This window comes from Heptranchias perlo, chromosome 1, assembly GCF_035084215.1.
Source record: "Heptranchias perlo isolate sHepPer1 chromosome 1, sHepPer1.hap1, whole genome shotgun sequence".
Classification (NCBI taxonomy): Eukaryota; Metazoa; Chordata; class Chondrichthyes; order Hexanchiformes; family Hexanchidae; genus Heptranchias; species Heptranchias perlo.
Window position 1 is genome coordinate 10,832,055 of NC_090325.1, and position 22,446 is coordinate 10,854,500.

The following is a 22,446-nucleotide window of genomic DNA, read 5'->3' on the forward strand; positions in this document are numbered from 1 at the left end:
TTTTGTATCTCTCCCCTCTCACCTTAAATCTATGCCCCCTCGTTATAGACTCCCCTATCTTTGGGAAAAGATTTTGACTATCTACCTTATCTATGCCTCACATTATTTTATAGACTTCTATAAGATCACCCCTAAACCTCCTACTCTCCAGGGAACATAAGAACATAAGAAATAGGAGCAGGAGTAGGCCAATCGGCCCCTCGAGCCTGCTCCGCCATTCAATAAGATCATGGCTGATCTGATCCTAACCTCAAATCTAAATTCATGTCCAATTTCCTGCCCGCTCCCCGTAACCCCTAATTCCCTTTACTTCTAGGAAACTGTCTATTTCTGTATTAAATTTATTTAATGATGTAGCTTCCACAGCTTCCTGGGGCAGCAAATTCCACAGACCCACCACCCTCTGAGTGAAGAAGTTTCCCCTCATCTCAGTTTTGAAAGAGCAGCCCCTTATTCTAAGATTATGCCCCCTAGTTCTAGTTTCACCCATCCTTGGGAACGTCCTTACCGCATCCACCCGATCAAGCCCCTTCACAATCTTATATGTTTCAATAAGATCGCCTCTCATTCTTCTGAGCTCCAATGAGTAGAGTCCCAATCTACTCAACCTCTCCTCATATGTCCGCCCCCTCATCCCCGGGATTAACCGAGTGAACCTTCTATATAGATTGGATAATGCGGAGAATAGGCTGACTGACTGGAAGCAGAATGAATCCGTCTGAAGATTGTTTTCAATATCCCCAGGGTGCGACCGTGTTACCCATTTTTTTTCGGACCAGGCCTCAGGGACGTCAAAGGAAATGGTGCGTCGGCCACAGTTTCACCTTAAGCCAGGCACAACACAGCCAGACGTCAGTCAGCCAGTCCAATTGTGCTAAGGATATCCTTGAATCTTTGACTGGCATCTAAAGAGAACAAGCAAGTGGGATTTGCCAAGGCGATGGGATGAGGGTTCCAGAGAGCAGAGAAAAAAAGCCTTTAGATTCAGTGACTTCTAAATTGTTATTCATTATATATTAAATTAAAATTTATAAATCATTGATTAGGCCTTAGCTAGAGTATTGCGGGCACCACACTATAGGAAGGATGTCAAGGCCTTGGAGAGGGTGCAAAGGAGATTTACGAGAACGGGACCAGGGATGAGGGACTTCAGTTACGTGGAGAGACTGGAGAAGCTGGGATTGTTCTCCTTAGAGCGGAGAAGGTTAAGGGGAGATTTAATAGAGGTGTTCAAAAATTAGAAGGGGTTTTGATAGAGTAAATAAGGAGAAACTGTTTCCAGTAGCAAGTCACCATATGACACAGATTTAATGTAATTGGCCATAAGAAGCAGAGGGGAGATGAGGAGAATTTTTTATGCAGCGAGTTGTTATGATCTGGAATGCGCTGCCTGAAAGGGCGGTGGAAGCAGATTCAATAGTAACTTTCAAAAGCAAATTGGATAAATACTTGATAGGGAAAAAATTGCTGGGGTTATGGGGAAAGAGCAGGGAGTGGGACTAATTAGATAGCTTTCAAAGAGCCAGCACAGGCACGACGGGCTGAATGGCCTCCTCCTGTGCTGTACAATTCTATAATTCTATGATTCTATACGATGAATAGCCTGAATTCAGAGTAGCTGTAGGTACAAGGGGCTGTTACATTTCACTTCCAGGAAGTTCTGACAGACACATTTGCGAGAATCTTTCCAGAGATCCCGGCTGGGGATTCTGGAGATACACAAAACCCCGTACACTTTGAAAGCAATCCTGAGGAACATCACCATGACAACACATCTGTTCAACTGAGACAGTGTACACAAGCATTGGAAGCCAAACCACACCGGACAAGGCCCAGTAAGCCAAGAGATATCTACACTGTAGGACTTTGTTGTCTTGTAAGCTATTATTCATAACTCTTGGTTCTTGAGTTAGGAGAGGAAATTAAATTATTTTCTTCCTTCGATACAAACCAACTACAACAAAAACAACAACAATTTGCATTTCTACAGCCCCTTTAATGTAGAAAGCACCCTAAGGCCCTTCACAGAGACAGAAGGAAAAATGGACACTGAGCCCACGAAGCAGAAATTAGGAGGGGTGACCAAAAGCTTGTTCAAAGAGGCGGGTTTTAAGGGGAGCTCTTAAAGGAAGAGAAGGAAGTGGAAGGGTGAAGGGGTTTAGGGACAGAATTACAGACAGTGGCTGAAGGCACAGACGAATATGGGGGGAGGGGGGGGGTGAAAGGAGGTGGGATGATCAAGAGACCGGATTTAGAGGTTGTGAGGGGGAAGAGGTAGGGCTAGGCATGTACAATACCATGGATTATAGGGCTGGAATAAAAGCACTATGATACATGTAGCAGGTCCCACAGAAGTGGGAACCCTGGCTGGTTGTTCCCATCCTTAGCCCGGAGATCCTGAGTCTAATTGCAGCTTTCCTTTTTAATTCGATTGAATTACTGACTACACAATATAGAGGCTTTGCAAAGTAGCTATTTACATTCTCAGTTTATGGAAAGGCTGATGCTACCACAATCAGTACTTGGAGACAAGTGACATGTTTATCGTGTTCATCTGTGGTGAGATGTTGATGCAGAGAACAGGATAAAATGATACATGTAGAGTCATTATAAACCACTGCTTTAGCTTGTCACGAGGTTTGTGATTGAGAGGCACAACCGGTTTGATTCTGAGCCCTTCAGTCTAATAGATTCTCTCTCCGTCCCTCGTTAGTTAATCTCAGCTGGAGAAGCAGTTGGATTACCACAGTCAGATATCCTACTGACTCTCTGTCTAGGCCCAAACATCAGAAAAGCCAAGGAAGAGAAAAGGCCATTCTGCCCATCTTCTCGTATCCTCACTCTCCCATTACAGTGTCCAACTCCCCTAATATACCTGGTTCTAGCACCCTGCCTGGCAGATTCTTTCAATCACATGAGTCTTTTCAGGTCAAATGGCACCTAGCTCTTCAAATCGTTCTATGGGATCTTTAATATCCACCTAAACAGGTAGAAAGGTCCTCAGTTTAACATCTCATGCAAAGGATGGCACCACAGACAATGCAGCACTCCCTCATTACTGCACTGAAGTGTCAGCCCAGAGGCAACGGAGTAACTTGTGGCCTTGACCACCTGGGCTATAATCTGGTGGAGCAGATCACCCGTCCACGGGAGAAACCACCATGATTTTCAATTCATTGATTTCAAGATCAGGTGGGTTCTACAACGGGCGGGCGATCGACTTCACTGATCACCACCCAGGCGGTGAAGACCAAACATTGCCCAGATGTTTCTAGTCTTTCTCTGCTTTATCAACCTTCGATTATGGGAGTAAGTCCTGGAGTAGAACTCGAACTCCGCAACCTTTCGACTCGTAGCTGAGAGTGCTACCACTGAGCCATCCATGTGCTAATGTCACATAGTGCCAGCTCACCCCACTTCAAGAAAGATCTTCCAAGTGGAAGATTTTACAATTTATTTTCACTAAATGAAGAATGGTCACTGATGTGAGGTACGAGAAGACTGAGCAGCGATGGTGAAACTGGGCCTCAGCGAGAGTCACCGGCTACAGGAGAGGAAGGGGGAAAATCAAGCAAGAGTCACAATCCTGTGTCACACCGTTCTGGCAGATCAACTAAACTTTCTCATTGAATCAAATTCAGGGAAAGTCAAGCAGTAAACAAATGTAATAGACTCCTGGGTAAAGTAATTATTACCATATCAATTAGCACCTTTAAAAAAACAAGGACTGGATTAATACCTGGCTCGGAATGGGATTGAGAGTTATAAATACAGATACAGATAATTGAATGCTGTGTGGAATTATAGAATCATAGAATCATAGAAGTTACAACATGGAAACAGGCCCTTCGGCCCAACATGTCCTTGTCGCCCAGTTTATACCACTAAGCTAGTCCCAATTGCCTGCACTTGGCCCATATCCCTCTATACCCATCTTACCCATGTAACTGTCCAAATGCTTTTTAAAAGACAAAATTGTACCCGCCTCTACTACTGTCTCTGGCAGCTCGTTCCAGACATTCACCACCCTTTGAGTGAAAAAAATTGCCCCTCTGGACCCTTTTGTATCTCTCCCCTCTCACCTTAAATCTATGCCCCCTCGTTATAGACTCCCCTACCTTTGGGAAAAGATTTTGATTATCTACCTTATCTATGCCCAGTATTATTTTATAGACTTCTATAAGATCACCCCTTAACCTCCTACTCTCCAGGGAAAAAAGTCCCAGTCTGTCTAACCTCTCCCTGTAAGTCAAACCATCAAGTCCCGGTAGCATCCTAGTAAATCTTTTCTGCACTCTTTCTAGTTTAATAATATCCTTTCTATAATAGGGTGACCAGAACTGTACACAGTATTCCAAGTGTGGCCTAACTAATGCCCTGTACAACTTCAACAAGACATCCCAACTCCTGTATTCAATGTTCTGACCAATGAAACCAAGCATGCCGAATGCCTTCTTCACCACCCTATCCACCTGTGACTCCACTTTCAAGGAGCTATGAACCTGTACTCCTAGATCTCTTTGTTCTATAACTCTCCCCAACGCCCTACCATTAACGGAGTAGGTCCTGGCCCGATTCGATCTACCAAAATGCATCACCTCACATTTATCTAAATTAAACTCCATCTGCCATTCATCGGCCCACTGGCCCAATTTATCAAGATCCCGTTGCAATCCTAGATAACCTTCTTCACTGTCCACAATGCCACCAATCTTGGTGTCATCTGCAAACTTACTAACCATGCCTCCTAAATTCTCATCCAAATCATTAATATAAATAACAAATAACAGCGGACCCAGCACCGATCCCTGAGGCACACCGCTGGACACAGGCATCCAGTTTGAAAAACAACCCTCTACAACCACCCTCTGTCTTCTGTCGTCAAGCCAATTTTGTATCCAATTGGCTACCTCACCTTGGATCCCATGAGATTTAACCTTATGTAACAACCTACCATGCGGTACCTTGTCAAAGGCTTTGCTGAAGTCCATGTAGACCACGTCTACTGCACAGCCCTCATCTATCTTCTTGGTTACCCCTTCAAAAAACTCAATCAAATTCGTGAGACATGATTTTCCTCTCACAAAACCATGCTGACTGTTTCTAATTAGTCCCTGCCTCTCCAAATGCCTGTAGATCCTGTCGCTCAGAATACCCTCTAACAACTTACCCACTACAGATGTCAGGCTCACCGGTCTGTAGTTCCCAGGCTTTTCCCTGCCGCCCTTCTTAAACAAAGGCACAACATTTGCTACCCTCCAATCTTCAGGCACCTCACCTGTAGCGGTGGATGATTCAAATATCTCTGCTAGGGGACCCGCAATTTCCTCCCTAACCTCCCATAACGTCCTGGGATACATTTCATCAGGTCCCGGAGATTTATCTACCTTGATGCGCGTTAAGACTTCCAGCACCTCCCTCTCTGTAATATGTACACTCCTCAAGACATCACTATTTATTTCCCCAAGTTCCCTAACATCCATGCCTTTCTCAACCGTAAATACCGATGTGAAAAATTCATTCAGGATCTCACCCATCTCTTGTGGTTCCGCACATAGATGACCTTGTTGATCCTTAAGAGGCCCTACTCTCTCCCTAGTTACTCTTTTGCCCTTTATGTATTTGTAGAAGCTCTTTGGATTCTCCTTTGCCTTATCTGCCAAAGCAATCTCATGTCCCCTTTTTGCCCTCCTGATTTCTCTCTTAACTCTACTCCGGCAATCTCTATACTCTTCAAGGGATCCACTTGATCCCAGCTGCCTATGCATGTCATATGCCTCCTTCTTCTTTTTGACTAGGGCCTCAATCTCCCGAGTCATCCAAGGTTCCCTACTTCTACCATTGTTGGAATCATGGAGATGTCATTGCTAAAGAAGGCAATTGGTCAAAGATGAACCACGTAAGATGTAAGGATACCCGGGTATTTATTTTAAAGGGGCTGTAAGGTAAATTTCAGACTCTCTCCTCAGGAGATTAAATGGGTTGGGGTGGAGGCCATGTTAGAGCACAGATTCTACATTGTTTAAGGAAGACATGTACTTAATGGGCCTAATGGCCTTTTCTCATTCCATACTCTTTGATGTACTTATCACACCTCTTCACCCCACTGTGTGCAGTCATATCAAAATATCTTTTGAAATGCTTTCACTAATAACAGTGTCCCTTTAAAGATGTTGGTTTCTGAAGTGCCGTTACCAATGAGATCTTGGTGATTGCACCTTGCACAGCCTTATGAAGTCATTAATTATCCAACTTATATTATGATACCGATGTCAGAATAGTTATGTTTCATCATATGAATCAGTTAACATTGATTCCCTTTTGTGTTCTGTGGAACTAGTAACAATATTACTGATGTTATACGGTGGTGACTTATAGTGTTTTCCTTTCTAACCACACACTGTTACTTCACTGTGACAAAAAATATATACTTTGATGCAAAAGAACTACCAGAGAAATGGAAGCAATGAGACTCTCCCACAGGGAAGCTAAAAATATCACATCAGTGAACATTTAGAACATCAGGAGTTAATCAAACACTCGTTAAACACAAGGCGTGTTTGACAAATTCGTAGAATTTTTTTGACGTGACCGTTGTATAGGTTTTCAGAAGACGTCCGTGAAGAAGTCTCATGAGAGGCTTGGTAGAAAGATTTGGGTGTGTGGTGTAAGAGGAAGTGTAGCAGGATGGTTAGAACGTTGATTAATGGATAGGAATCAGAGTTAGGGTCAACGGGTGTGCCTGAGATTGGAGAAGGGTTGGAAGTGGTGAACCCTAGGGATCAGTGCTGAGTCCGTTTGTTCTCGGCCTATTATAGGTGATTGGGACTTGGGTAGAGGAAATACAATCTCAAAATTTGCTGATGACAGAAAAGTAGGAGGTTTGGCAAACAGTGAGGAGGACTGAGAAAGACTTCAGGAAAACACCCACCGGCTCGTGGAATGGGAAAACAGGTGGCAGATACAATGAGATGTGGATAAATGTGAGGTGATACATTCTTGGAGGGAAAACAAGGAATAGGTTACACTTAATGGAAAGACACTGAAGGGTGTGGATGAACAGAGAGATTTGGGGGTTCAAATACAGAATTCCCTAAAAGTGCAAATTCAGATAGATACAGCCACAAAAAAAAAGGCCAACAGCATTTTGGGTTTTATAGATAAGGGCATAGAGTCCAAGAGTAAAGAAGGAATGTTGAATTGATACAAATGCTTGGTTAGGCCACTGTTAATATACTGTGTGTCACTTTGGATGCCCTGTTTTAAAAATGACATTTAAAACTATAGAGAACATGAGATGTAGATTGACTAGGATAATACCAGGGATTGGAAACTACAATTATGAGGAAACTTAGATTACAGGGGCTGTTCCACGGGGACAGCGAAGGTTAAGCAGAGGAGATTTAATAGATCTTTTTTAAATTGTAAAGGATTTTGATAGAGTGAATAGGGAAAGATTATTTCTTCTGATTGTGGAGTTAGTGTGAGGGGTTATCAATTTAACTAAGAGAGTGAGGAGATAGGTTAAAAGAAACTGGTTTATACAAAGATCTTTGAAGTTTGGAATACTTTGCCACAGAGAATGGTTGAAGCAGACAATATTGCATTTTTGAAGGGAAAATTGACTAATTATTTGAAGCAGAGAAAGATACAGGGCTGTATCGGACAGGATAAGGCCCTCTGGCCCATCCAGCCTGTCCAACATAATTGTGACACCCTGTGTATCACAATATATACAGTCCACACTCCACCCAAAACCATGTGATCTCCTGGGAGAGGTGAATAAACAGATAAAAGCCCAGGCCAATTCCTCTCCGACCCCCCCACCCCCCCCCACAACTCCACTGCGATGAAAACTAGTCTAGGTGATCACTCTGGCCCTGAATTCCGTGCATTACATTACCGACCTTTTGTGAGAGGTGATCTCCGCCCCAGCCAGGAACAGGTCCAGCTCTCGCTTGAAGTAATTCAGCGAATCGACGGCCTGTTCCAGAGGCCCACTATTCTCTGGGAAAAAAAACCACCTCCTGACATCTAACCTAGATCTGATCTTATATACAACTCAGACCTCCTAACATATTTAATTGGAACAAACTGTCAAATGGAACACAATCTATTCCTTTCATCATCTTATAAACCTCATTCAGATCATCCCCGAGTCTACACTTCTCTAAAGCGTAGAGTCCCAGCTCTTTTAGCCTGTCTTGATAACTAAGATGCTTTAAACTGGGTATTAGTCTAATGGCCCTCCTTTACATTTCAAAGCATCAATATCGCCCAGGAATGAACATTAGTTTTGGATTGCTGCAGTAAACGGCAGGCACAGACACAATGGGCTGAATGGCCTCCTTCTGTGCTGTAAACCTTTATGGCTCTATGATTCCCTCTAGCCCACATTGCTATCCAGGACACATCAGAATATTAGACGCTCTAAGATCAGAAAAAGAGCACTAGGTCTGAAATCCATTCTTTTTTTAATAGATTAAGCTCATATACCTTATTTCCTTTATTCATTCTCGGGATGTGGGCATAGATGGCAAGGCTGGCATTTATTGCCCATCCCTAGTTGCTCTGATTTGATACAACTGACTGGCTTTCTAGGCCACTTCAGAGCGCATTTAAGAGTCAACCACATTTGTGTAGGTCTGGAGTCACATATAGGCCCAGATCGGGTAAGGACGGCAGGTTTCCTTCCTAAAGGGCATTGGTGAACCAGATGGGCTTTTAACAACAATCTAATAATTTCATGGTCACTTTTCCCCCACTGATACCAGCTTATTATTTCCAGACTTTTTTTTACTGAATTAAAATGTTCAAACTGCTATGATGGGATTTGAACTCTCATCTCTCTGGATTTGTTGCATCTAAACTCAATTATTCCAATGCTGTCCTGGCTGGCCTCCCGCCTTGCATCCTCCGTAAACTTGAACTCATCCAAAACTCTGCTGCCCGTATCCGAACTCGCACTAAGTCCCGTTCACCCAGCACCCACTGTGCTCGCTGACCTACAACTGGCTCCATTTTAAAATTCTCATCCTCGTGTTCAAATCCTCACCCCTCCCTATCTCTGTGACCTCCTCTAACCCTAAAACCTTCCGAGAACTCTGCGCACCTCCAACCCTGGCCTCTTGCGCATCCCCAATTTTAATTGCTCCACCATTGGTGGCTGTGCCTTCAGCCGTCTCGGCCCTAAGCACTGGAATTCCCTCACTAAACCTCTCCGCCTTTCTACCCCTCTCTTCACCTTTAAGGCGCTCCTTAAAACCTATGTCTTTGACCAAGCTTTTGGTCAGCTGTCCTAATATCGCCTTATGTCAAATTTTGTTTGATAACGCTCCTGTGAAGCGCCCTGGGATATTTTACTACATTAAAGGCGCTATATAAATGCAAGTTTTTGTTGTTTCAAATGCCTTTGGTACTCTGGGTGTTCACCACTGTCTCTGCAGCAGCAAGGAACAGTGTGGGCAACACAGGCCCAAATTGTTGGCTTTAGTTCAAATACCAATGCGAGAGATTAGCTGTCGGCAGCAGTGGCTGCTGGACATGAGAGGGAAATGCTGCAGCTTCACTCACCCAGAGCCCTAATCGGGAAGGGCGTCTATGATTTACTGATATGCGCTCCTGCCGGGTGAGGGTCTTGTGCCAAGAATGCGTATTTGTAACATTTAACCCAGAGATGCCAAAATGGGTGCAATACCTTATTTCCGTTGCCGAACAGCAGGAGGCAATGCAACATTGTGGAAAGCATTACCGTCTCCCCATGTCTTGAGAGGTACTCAGCCACTTCATAAGGAAAATGGATGAAGGAATAGAGAGTTGCACATCCAAGTTGGCAGATGACACCAAGTTGGGAGACACGGTAAGTAGTGCAGAAGGGAGCAGGGTGTCACAAAGGGACACAAACAGATTAAGTGAGTGGGTAAAACTGTAGCAAATGGAGTTCAATGCAGGGAAGTGTTGAAGATCATCCACTTTAGATCCAAAAAAGACAAATCGGAGTAATTTCTAAATGGTGTGAAACCAGGAACTGTGGAGGAGCAGAGAGATTTGGGTATCCATGTACGGAAATCACTAAAAGCTAGTGGACAGGTACAAAAAGTAATCAAGAAGGCAAATGGAGTGTTGCCCTTTATCTCAATGGGGCTGGAATACAAAGTGGAAGGAAGAGTTGCTTCAGTTGTATAGAGCCCTGGTCAGATCCCATCTGGAGAAGTGCGTTCAGTTCTGGGCACTGCATCTCAGGAAGGATAGATTGGCCTTGGAGGGGGTGCAGCGCAGAATGATACCGCGGTTAAAAGGGTTAAATTATGAGGACATTGCATAAATTGGGGTTGTATTCTCTGGAGTTTCGAAGGTTAAGGGGTGATCTGATCGAAGTTTATAAGATATTACGGGGAACGGATAGGGTGGATAGAGAGAAACTATTTCCGCTGGTTGGGGATTCCAGGAGTAGGGGGCACAGTCTAAAAATTAGAGCCAGACCTTTCAGGAGCGAGATTAGAAAACATTTCTACACACAAAGGGTGGTAGAAGTTTGGAACTCTCTTCCGCAAATGGCAATTGATACTAGCTCAATTGCTAAATTTAAATCTGAGATCGACAGCTTTTTGGCAACCAAAGGTATTAAGGGATATGGGCCAAAGGCAGGTAGATCACAGATCAGCCATGATCTTATCAAATGGTGGAGAAGGCACAAGGGGCTGAATGGCCTACTCCTGTTCCTATGTTTCCTAAATTATGAGGACAGGTTGCATAAATGTTGGCTTGCATTCCCTTGAGATCAACCATGATCTAATTGAATGGCGGAACAGGCTCGAGGGGCTGAATGGCCTACTCCAGCTCCTGTGTTCCAGAATGAAAGGGGAGTGAACCGTGGCAGGATTTGAACCCAAGGCCTTTGTGGCCCACAAGTCTGGCGCTCAACCAACAAGACACATGACCTGGGGAAAATACATTAAAAATTAGAGGAAGTTGAGAAGGCAAGTCAGGCAGAACTTTTTCAAACAAAGGTTAATAGAGTTGTCGAATAAGATGGAAGGGAAGGGCATTGAAGCTGACAGCATAAGTGGTTTCAAAAACAATAATTGGATGTTTGCAGTGAGAGAATGGATTGAGTGACATGATGAGAAGTGGCATGGAAACATATCACAGCAGCTGGCCTAATGGTCTTTTGCTGTTCCTAACACTCTGACTGGCAATTTCTTCGGGAGCGCTGCCAATCAGCCTTCGTAAGGTTTGGTGGCAGGTCGGCGAAAATGCTGGATCGACGCGTTAGCGCGGTTTCCGTCGAAGTTTCAGCGGCAGAGCGGGGGAGCGCCACTGAGGAAATTCCGGCCTAGGTTTGCTCTTGTCTGCAGAGATGGCCGAGCTGTTGTGAATCGCACTGCTGCCCTCTGCTGGGACCGCCCTCCTTCTGCACCCTTCTTTTATTTTTCAGAGAAGGGGCCTAACGTTTTTTTTAAACCGTGCTGAATAACTCATAGGTCATCTTACGAACATACGAATTAAGAGCAGGAGTAGGCCATTCGGCCCCTCGAGCCTGCTCTGCCATTTGATAAGATCATGGCTGATCTGATTGTGACCTCAACCCTACTTTCCCGTCGACCTGCTATAACCTTTGACTCCCTTGTTAATCAGGAATCTATCTAACTCAGCCTTAAAAATATTCAATTTTAACTGGTTTTAACTGGTTGGCTAACACAAGGGCCCGCTGAATTCCAGCAGCACTCCTGAATTGGGGGATATCATACCATATTGAGAATTCAACTAATATTCTACATTTTCAGCACGATTGCCGATTATAAGCTGTGATGCTCCACCTTATCGTGGGACGATAAAACCAAAGGAACAAAGGAAGAGGAGTAGGCCATTCAGCCCCTCGAGCCTGTTCCGCCATTCAGTGAGATCATGGCTGATCTGTATCCTAACTCCAACCACCCACCTTGGCTCCATATCCCTTAATACCTTTAGCTAGCAAAAACCTATCGAAATCAAAGCCACCTAGGCCTATTTTTGTGATCCAGGTGAATGCAAATGATCCCATGGCACAATCTAAAATAGAGCAGAGAGCTCTTCCCAGTGTCCTGCCCAACATTTCCCCCTCAACCAACTCTACTGTGCTGTTAGCCGTGGCTGAGTGAGTAGCACTCACCTCTGAATCAAGAAGGTTGTGAGTTCAATCCCACTCCAGAGACTTGAGCACAGAATCCAGCGCAGTAGCGAGGGAGTGCTGCACTGTCAGAGGTGCCGTCTTTCGGATGACCTCTCAGGTGGATGTAAAAGATCCACTATTTTGAAGAAGAGCAGGGGAGTTCTCCCCAGTGTCCTGGCCAGTATTTATCCCTCGACCAACATCACTAAAACGTCATCTGGTCATTATCACATTGCTGTTTGTGGGATCTTGCTGTGAGCAAATTGGCTGCCACATTTCCTACATTACAACAGTGCCTACACTTAAAAAGTACTTCATTGGCTGTAAAGCGCTTTGGGACGTCCTGAGGTCGTGAAAGGCACTATATAAATGCAAGTCTTTCTTCACTGAAATGAAAGATTAAGTAGTCATTCGACTTATTGTTGTTTGTGGGATTTTGCTATATGTTTAATAGCTGCCATGTTTGCCTGCATACAGTCAAAGCATTCGAAAGATAGAATTACACAGAAATTACAACATGAAAACAGGCCATTCGACCCAACCAGTCCATGTTGGTGTTTGGTCTCCAAACGAGCAGCAATCCTAATCCCAGGTGCCTGCCTCGTTCCCATAAAAATGCATAGAAATAAATTTGCTGTATGTGAAGTGCATTGAGACAATTCTGAGTGATGTGTTATGTCTGTGTATACATGAAAGTCATTGTTCTTTAATAAACTCCCTTATCACTGTCTTGTCAAGTCATGTTTTTACAATTCCAGACTTCCTTTTTATTCGAACAGAGGAGAAGGCCCATTGCTTTTTTTAACCATGTTGCCATGACGATACAATAACTAACAGTGCTGCACTGACGACTTTTGGATGAGACGTTAAACCGAGGCCCCGTCTGCCCTCTCAGGTGGACGTGAAAGATCCCATGGCCACTATTTCGAAGAAGAGCAGTGGAGTTCCCCCCGGTGTCCTGGGCCAATATTGATCCCTCAACCAACATTACTAAAAAACAGATTATCCGGTCATTATGTTATTGCTGTTTGCGGGATCTAGCTGTGTGCGAATTGGCTGCCGCGTCTCCCTACAACTGTGACCACACTTCAAAAGTTACTTCACGTGGGATGTCCTGAGGTTGTGAAAGTCGCTATATAAATGCAAGTACTTTTCTTTGCCAGGAAGTGGTGTCCGAGACTGAAATTATTGGAAAAGAATCGCACAAACTAGAACGTGCTTAAAGCCGTGTCTTAAGGCTCCAAGCTGACAGTTTATGATGTTACCCAAACACCTGGAGGTCTAATACAAAACCCGGGAAATGCTGGCAGTACATAACAGGTCAATCTGCGACTGACAGAGAAGAGATAGATTAACATTTCAGGTGCAACCCTTGAGTTGTGATGATGGGTTCCCACCTCAAGTAAGGTAAGTGGACTTTATGGGATGGCTCTGCGGGTAGCACTCTCACCTCTGAGTTAGAAGGTCGTGGGTTCATAGTCCCACTCCAGAGACTTGAGCCCATAATCTAGGCTGACACTTCAATGCAGTACTGAGGGAGTAGTGCACTGTTGGAGGTGCCGTCTTTCAGATGAGACATTTAACTGATCTCCCTGGTGTCTTGGTCAATATTTATCCCTCAGCCAACATCACTAAAAAAAACAAAACATTTTCAACGTTTCAAGTCAATGACAGGTTCTGACGTAAAGGTCGTTGACCTGAAGCATTAACTCCCCACAGATGCTGCTTGACCTGCTGAGTGTTTCCAGCATTTTCTGACTGAAAAACAGATGATCTGGTCATTATCGGGTTGCTGTTTTTGGGACCTTGTTGTGCACAAATTGGCTGCTGCATTTCCTACATTATAATAGTGACTACACTTCAAAAAGTACTTAATTGGCAAGGCTGGCATTTATTGCCCATCCCTAATTGCCCTTGAGAAGGTGGTGGTGAGCCACCTTCTTGAACCGTTGCAGTCCGCGTGGTGAAGGTTCTCCCACAGTGCTGTTAGATAGGAATTCCAGGATTCTGACCCAGGGACGAGGAAGGAACGGCCGATATATGTCCAAGTCGGGATGGTGTGTGACGGAGGGGATGGTGTTCCCACATGCCTGGTGCCCTTGTACTTCTAGGTGGTAGAGGTCGCGGGTTTGGGAGGTGCTGTCGAAGAAGCCTTGGCGAGTTGCTGCAGTGCATCCTGTAGATGGTACACACTGCAGCCACCGTGCGCCGCTGGTGAAGGGAGTGAATGTTTAGGGTGGTGGATGGGGTGCCAATCAAGTGGGCTGCTTTGTCCTGGATGGTGTTGAGCTTCTTGAGTGTTGTTGGAGCTGCACTCATCCAGGCAAGTGGAGAGTATTCCATCACACTCCTGACTTGTGCCTTGTAGATGGTGGAAAGGCTTTGGGGAGTCAGGAGGTGAGCCACTCGCCGCAGAATACCCAGCCTCTGACCTGCTCTAGTAGCCATGACATTTATGTGGCTGGTCCAGTTGAGTTTCTGGTCAATGGTGACCCCCAGGATATTGATGGTGGGGGATTCGGCGATGGCAATGACATTGAATGTTAAGGGGCGATGCTTAGACGCTTCCTTGTTGGAGAAAGGTAAAGCGCTTTGGGACAACCTGAGGTTGTAAAAGGTGCTATATAAATGAAAATTGTTGTTTTTTTAAAGTGAAAAATGTGCAGACTGGGTGGGAGACCTATATTCCTGCTGCTGATGGAACACTAACAATATAAAACGCCTTTTTATTTCAGATTTCCAACAACTCCCAGTTATTCGTCATACCACCACGTGTTAGCATCACTGCCTGTGATTAAAGTGCTAAAATAAACACAAATGCCATTTGATCGAGTCATTAAACATAAAAAAATGGTATATTTGTTAAAGAAAATTCTTAGCACTGTGAGAAAACGGTTTTAATACACGACAACAAAATGGGGGCCCTGGTCCTGTTGCTAGGTAACAGGACGTCATAATCTACCAGTCTTATCGTCCCACCCTGAGCGCTGTGTTGGGGTCGGCAAAGCCTCTTTTGTCTTGGGAAAGGTGCGGTCAGCTCAGCGGGGGAGCTACCAGCCGCTTGTTCTTTGGCGGCGGAGGGGGTGGCGGTGACTTGAGGGGTTTGCCGTCATCTGGTGTCAGCGGATGCTGGGTCTGTTCAAAGGAGAAAAGGAAAGGTTAGCAGGTGCAATCGAGCCACGGCTGCCCACAGGAGCGAGCGGTGATCAAAACACATGAGGCGGATCACGGACTCTCCTAAAAACACACGGGGACTGGAGGGGGACCATTTTGGCCTCACTGGCTCCTCGTTTTTCTTCGTGAATGAGAAGCTTAGGCTCTAAGCTCTGGAATTCCCTCCCTAAACCTCTCCGCCTCTCTACCTCACTCTCTTCCTTTAAATTGCTCCTTAAAACCTATTTTTTGTGACCACACCTGTCCTAATATCTCCTTATGTGGCTCGGTGTCAAATTTGTTTGATAATCGCTCCTATGAAGCGCCTTGGGACGTTTTTACTACGTTAAAGGGGCTATATAAATGCAAGTTGTTATTGTTGATTGAGGTGGTAGAGAGAATCTAATAATTAACACTACCTACTTGCAGCTTAATGCCCACCTGATTTATCCAGCAGGCCCTCGATTTAGGACTGAAACGGGCAGGAGCCTCTTTATGATACTTAATTCGGGGTCCAATGACGCAGTGGAACTGAGCATCGAGCAGGTCTCACCATCGAGCCTTAAAGGGACAGCTGGAGGCCTTCCGGAAACTTTGTCGGTAAGTTTCTTTGATTAAATGATTTTCGTGGGGCCAGGCCCGAAGAATGCACGAATGCTTTTCCTGGCCCTCCAGTTTAAGCCCACTGCCCGACAAGTTGTCCATGCTGGCTTGGCTCCGCGGAGGACCGTTGGACTTCGGGTCGCCAACTCTGCTTGGACATATTCCTGGAGGTTTCATCACATGACCTCCTGCCTCCAACTGCGCCACCCCACCCTACCCCCCACCCCACCCCCCCCCCGGCCCCCACACTCTCCCCCCGCCATTGGTCACCCAACACGTCCAACCTTGCGGAGTCCCGCCTTCCCACGGACAATTTGGAAACAGATTCTTTGTTACCCGATTGGATGATTCTTGACTGTCAGTCAAACAGCTTTTTCCCCATCGCCAATATTCTTATAACCAATAAGCGAAAGTGTTCAAAGAAAATGAAAAAATTACATATATTTTTTTAATGCTGCGGCCATTTTCCTCCCAAGTCTTTGCTCGTTGCAGTGTCCTGGAGATTAATCTTCAATTCCTGGAGACTCCCGGACAATCCTAGAGGGTTGGAAACCCCAGATGGACTCCTGCTCCTTCCGACCCCGCAAGATAACAAATATTTTGTGTGGTGTTTGGGCCTTTACATGAGGGGTCTCCAGCAGTCCATTTAAGGACCGCTGGTGAGGCTGGTCAAGACCTCAGAAATGCTTCCGTCTCCCAAAGTCCGACTAAGGCCAGCGAGTATCGGCGTCCGAATTGCGAAGGGGCCTGTGCTCATTTCAGGCGGCCGCCGGGGTCACCTAAAAATAAAGGCCCCGATTTAGCGGTGGCCTGAACGCCCGTGCAGAAGGGCGGAGCCTCTTGGGGTCGCCAACCCCTCCGGGGTTGACCTGGAGTCTCCAGGTTTTAAGGGTTAATCTCCAGGACATTGCTACGAGAAAGCACCCGGGAGAAATACTGGACCTGGGGAAAAAAGCCTTGATTGACTGTCAAGAATCATCCAATTAGGAAATGAAGAGTCTGGTCGCTTTCAAACTGGGCGTGGGGAAGCGGTGTCCGACACAAGGATGGACGTGTCGGGCAACCAGCGGCGGGCGCCTGGGTACGGGGAGGTTGGAGGTCATGTGAAGAAACCTCCAGGGATACGTCCAACCAGAGTTGGCAACCCTGGGCCCTCTGAATTGGTAAATTGATCATTGCGGTGCCCGTTTTAGGCCCATAAAACGTGTGAGATGAAGTCGAATCTAGACCCCGGGATCTCCACTCATACAGGCGGTTTCAATGTGACATGTTGAGCTAAAAATGCGACCAAACATTCATGACAGCATAGAATCATAGAATCGTTACAGCATGCACAAGACTTTTAAAAATAATGTAGCTTTGACTCACCTTATTTTGGGACTGCTCTTTCCCTGACTCCTGATGGACGGGAGAGGTCGGAGGCTCTGCCTGATCCTGACTGAAATTCTCCAGGAGGGTTGGGTTAATCTTCTTGGGCAACGGGGGAGGCCTGGCACTCTTTATCCGCCCACTGAACCCATTGATTACAGCGAAGGCCTGACCTGTGGAACACGCAGAGAACCGTGAGATTAGAGATAGGGAACTCAGGAGAAACTTCTTAACCGATAGGGAACTCAGGAGAAACTTCTTAACCGATAGGGAACTCAGGAGAAACTTCTTAACCGATAGGGAACTCAGGAGAAACTTCTTAACCGATAGGGAATTCAGGAGAAACTTCTTAACCGATAGGGAACTCAGGGGGAACTTCTTAACCGATAGGGAATTCAGGAGAAACTTCTTAACCGATAGGGAATTCAGGAGAAACTTCTTAACCGATAGGGAACTCAGGGGGAACTTCTTAACCGATAGGGAATTCAGGAGAAACTTCTTAACCGATAGGGAATTCAGGGGGAACTTCTTAACCGATAGGGAACTCAGGGGGAACTTCTTAACCGATAGGGAATTCAGGAGAAACTTCTTAACCGATAGGGAATTCAGGAGAAACTTCTTTACCCGGAGAGTGGTTAGAATGTGGAACTCACTACCACAAGGAGTAGTTGAGGCGAATAGTATAGATGCATTTAAGGGGAAGCTGGATAAACACATGAGGGAGAAAGGAATAGAAGGATATGCTGATAGGGTGAGATGAAGTAAGAAAGAAAGACTTGCATTTCTATGGCAACATTTGCCACCTCAGGACATCCCAGAGCGCTTTACAACCAATGAAGTATAGTCACTGTTGTAATGTAGGAAACGCTGCAGCCAATTTGCGCACAGCAAGATCCCACAGACAGCAATGAGATAATGACCAAATAAGCTGTTTTTAGTGATGTTGGTTGAGGGATAAATATTGGCCCAGGACAGTAGAGCGGGAGGAGGCTCATGTGGAGCATGAACACCACTATAGATCAGTTGGGCTGAATGGCCTGTTTCTGAGCTGTAAATTCTACGTAACTCTACGTAAGATGAACAAGTTTACACAGTGTGCTAGAAACATCACTTTTGCACTGGTGATTGTGTTTTCTTTTCCAATTTTGCACCCCCTACCCCCCCCCCCCCCCAGACGAAATAAAGGAGAATGGGAGGAGCAAGGTTCTTGAACGGAGGGCTTTGGACCATGGGGTGCTTCACCACAAGTGACTACTGAGGTAGAGACTAATTCATCATTTCAAAAGGAATGGGGTTAGTATTTAAAAATGATCTGGGGTGAGTGGGGTTTTGAGAGAGAGCCCCAGCACTGGCACAGGCATGGAGGGGCAGAATGGCCTCCTCCTGTGCTGTAATTTCTATCATTCTATGAAAACTCTCCATTATTGAGTCTGAGCCCAGCGAGATGTTTAGAGATGTTGGTGCTGAGCTGTCTTTAGGATGTTATGCCCTGTGTGACGAGCCCCAAACACTGGGCCCACTGCCCTGTGTGCGATCTCTCGGTTTGGTTCAGGTCGGTCTGTGCCGGCCGCTTTTGATGTGTGAAATCCAAGTACAGATCGGGCTCTGGTTGAGGTTCCCAGTTCAGAGTTTGTCACCTTCACACGGATCTGGAGTTCAAGCCAGAGTCCAAGGAGATAGGGAGAGAGACCGGGCCTGTTAAAGGTGGCATCGACCGGGAGTGTGATTGAAACCTTGTGCAGCGCAGGGGGATTCTGGCTATGGTTTCAGGGTGAATATCAGTGGGTTATAGGATTAATACTTCCCAGCCCTCAGTTTCCCCTCTTCCCCTCCCTCAGTTTCCCCTCTTCCCCTCCCTTGCTTTCCCCTCTTCCCCTCCCTCGGTTTCCCCTCTTGCCCGCCCTCGGTTTCCCCTCTTGCCCGCCCTCGGCTTCCCCTCTTTCCTGCCCTCGGTTTCCCCTCTTACTCTCCCTCAGTTTCCCCTCTTCCCCTCCCTGGGTTCCCCCTTCACCTCGGTTTCCTCCTTACCCACCCTCGGTTTCCCCTCTTAACCACCCTCGGTTTCCCCTCTTCCTCCACCCTCGGTTTCCCCTCTTCTCCCACCCTCGGTTTCTCCTCTTCCCCCACTCTCGGTTTCCCCTCTTCCCCCACCCTCGGTTTCCCCTCTTAACCACCCTCGGTTTCCCCTCTTTCCCCACCCTCGGTTTCCCCTCTTCCCCACCCTCGGTTTCCCCTCTTCCCCCATCCTCGGTTTCCCATCTTCCCCCACCCTCGGTTTCTCCTCTTCCCCCACCCTCGGTTTCCCCTCTTCCCCCACCCTCGGTTTCTCCTCTTCCCCCACCCTCGGTTTCCCCTCTTCCCCCACCCTCGGTTTCTCCTCTTCCCCCACCCTCGGTTTCTCCTCTTCCCCCACGCTCGGTTTCCCCTCTTCCCCCACCCTCGGTTTCTCCTCTTTCCTACCCTCAGTTTCCCCTCTTCCCCCACCCTCGGTTTCTCCTCTTTCCTACCCTCAGTTTCCCCTCTTCCCCCACCCTCGGTTTCTCCTCTTCCCCCACCCTCGGTTTCCCCTCTTCCCCCACCCTCGGTTTCTCCTCTTTCCTACCCTCGGTTTCCCCTCTTCCCCCACCCTCAGTTTCCCCTCTTCCCCCACCCTCGGTTTCCCCTCTTCCCCCACCCTCGGTTTCTCCTCTTTCCTACCCTCAGTTTCCCCTCTTCCCCCACCCTCGGTTTCCCCTCTTCCCCCACCCTCGGTTTCCCCTCTTCCCCCACCCTCGGTTTCCCATCTTCCCCCACCCTCGGTTTCTCCTCTTTCCTACCCTCGGTTTCCCCTCTTCCCCCACCCTCGGTTTCCCCTCTTCCCCCACCCTCGGTTTCCCCTCTTCCCCCACCCTCGGTTTCCCATCTTCCCCCACCCTCGGTTTCTCCTCTTCCCCCACCCTCGGTTTCTCCTCTTCCCCCACCCTCGGTTTCTCCTCTTCCCCCACCCTCGGTTTCCCCTCTTCCCCCACCCTCGGTTTCCCCTCTTCCCCCACCCTCGGTTTCTCCTCTTCCCCCACCCTCGGTTTCCCCTCTTCCCCCATCCTCGGTTTCCCCTCTTCCCCCACCCTCGGTTTCCCCTCTTCCCCCACCCTCGGTTTCCCATCTTCCCCCACCCTCGGTTTCCCCTCTTCCCCCACCCTCGGTTTCCCCTCTTCCCCCATCCTCGGTTTCCCCTCTTCCCCCACCCTCGGTTTCTCCTCTTCCCCCACCCTCGGTTTCCCCTCTTCCCCCACCCTCGGTTTCCCCTCTTCCCCCACCCTCGGTTTCTCCTCTTCCCCCACCCTCGGTTTCCCCTCTTCCCCCACCCTCGGTTTCCCCTCTTCCCCCACCCTCGGTTTCCCATCTTCCCCCACCCTCGGTTTCCCCTCTTCCCCCACCCTCGGTTTCCCCTCTTCCCCCATCCTCGGTTTCTCCTCTTCCCCCACCCTCGGTTTCTCCTCTTCCCCCACCCTCGGTTTCCCCTCTTCCCCCACCCTCGGTTTCCCCTCTTCCCCCACCCTCGGTTTCTCCTCTTCCCCCACCCTCGGTTTCCCCTCTTCCCCCATCCTCGGTTTCCCCTCTTCCCCCACCCTCGGTTTCTCCTCTTCCCCCACCCTCGGTTTCTCCTCTTCCCCCACCCTCGGTTTCCCCTCTTCCCCCACCCTCGGTTTCCCCTCTTCCCCCACCCTCGGTTTCCCATCTTCCCCCACCCTCGGTTTCCCATCTTCCCCCACCCTCGGTTTCCCCTCTTCCCCCACCCTCGGTTTCCCCTCTTCCCCCACCCTCGGTTTCCCCTCTTCCCCCACCCTCGGTTTCCCCTCTTCCCCCACCCTCGGTTTCCCCTCTTCCCCCACCCTCGGTTTCCCCTCTTCCCCCACCCTCGGTTACCCCTCTTCCCCCACCCTCAGTTTCCCCTCTTCCCCCACCCTCGGTTTCCCATCTTCCCCACCCTCGGTTTCCCTCTTCCCCCACCCTCGGTTTCCCCTCTTCCCCCACCCTCGGTTTCCCCTCTTCCCCCACCCTCGGTTTCCCCTCTTCCCCCACCCTCGGTTTCTCCTCTTCCCCTCCGGTTCCCCTCTTCACGAGTGGCCTCCTGGTTCTCGGAACTTTTCGCGCAACAGCTGCTAGCGCGAAACCACGAGCAAAAATAGTCAACGACAGGGGACCCGACCTTTACACGGTAAACGCAGTGACATTCACAGGCATCATGTGGTCAGATGTTACCTGATCAGATGTCATGTGATCAGATATGTGATCAGACATCACGTGATCAGATATCATGCGATCAGATGTCATGTGATCAGACACCACGTGATCAGATGTCACGCGATCAAATGTCACGTGGTCAGACGTCACATGGTCAGACGTCACGTGGTCAGACGTCACGTGGTCAGTCTTCACGCGGTCAGATGTCACGCGGTCAGATGTCACGCGGTCAGACGTCATGTGGTCAGACATCACGTGGTCAGACATCACGTGGTCAGTCATCACGCGGTCAGATGTCATGTGATTAGACATCATGTGATCAGATGTCACGCGGTCAGATGTCACATGGTCAAAATGTCACAAACCTCTAGGAATGACTCCAACCAGAGCTAGCAATCCTAAGCGGGCAGTCAGGGAGGGTGGTTAGGGACAGGAGACTGTAAGGAATGCTGTAAAGGGAAGACAGTGGGTTTGGTATTTTGGAAAGGGTGAGATCAAATAACACGAAGGGCCTCCTTCACCCGGGCTGATCCTGTGAAGAACACTCAAACCTGTTTCATGCTGGGGGTTAGGCAGGAGGAGTTCACACAAATCCCCGAGGATTGAGGAGCAGAAGTGCAGTGCGGTGAGACAAAGGGACGAGGAACACCACGTGCCACCGCTGTGAACGCAGCACACGGCCCCTACCTGCAAAAGACGCGCTGTTTTCTTTGACGGGCTGCTCTGGATTACTTTCCATGGTTTTTGCGTCGCTCACGAGTTGTGACAACCTTGGAGGTTCCTGAAAATATACAGATATTAGAATCATTAAAATGACAACATTAAAATAAGCAACTCAGCCAGCCTTCCAACTTAAAGACCCCTCCCCCTCACACCCTCGATATTTTCCCCAGCGCATTCATTTTAATAAAATTATAAACAAATTGGAGAATATCATCGACACGGTA

General features: G+C 47.6%; 1 protein-coding gene across 2 annotated transcripts in view; it reads right to left on the reverse strand.

Moving 5' to 3' along the window:
- Positions 1 to 14,987: 14,987 nt before the first annotated feature.
- The window catches only part of LOC137316523 (dedicator of cytokinesis protein 2-like), a 1,021,473-nt gene continuing 1,014,014 nt past the window's right edge, over positions 14,988 to 22,446 (reverse strand). For both annotated transcript variants that reach the window (XM_067980505.1, XM_067980471.1), the window contains exons 50-52: positions 22,187 to 22,280; positions 17,276 to 17,448; positions 14,988 to 15,286 (exon numbers count right to left, since the gene is read on the reverse strand). In XM_067980505.1, the coding sequence (XP_067836606.1) occupies positions 15,185 to 15,286; positions 17,276 to 17,448; positions 22,187 to 22,280 (369 nt within the window). In that variant the 3' untranslated portion in view covers positions 14,988 to 15,184. The remainder of the gene's footprint in view (positions 15,287 to 17,275; positions 17,449 to 22,186; positions 22,281 to 22,446) is intronic.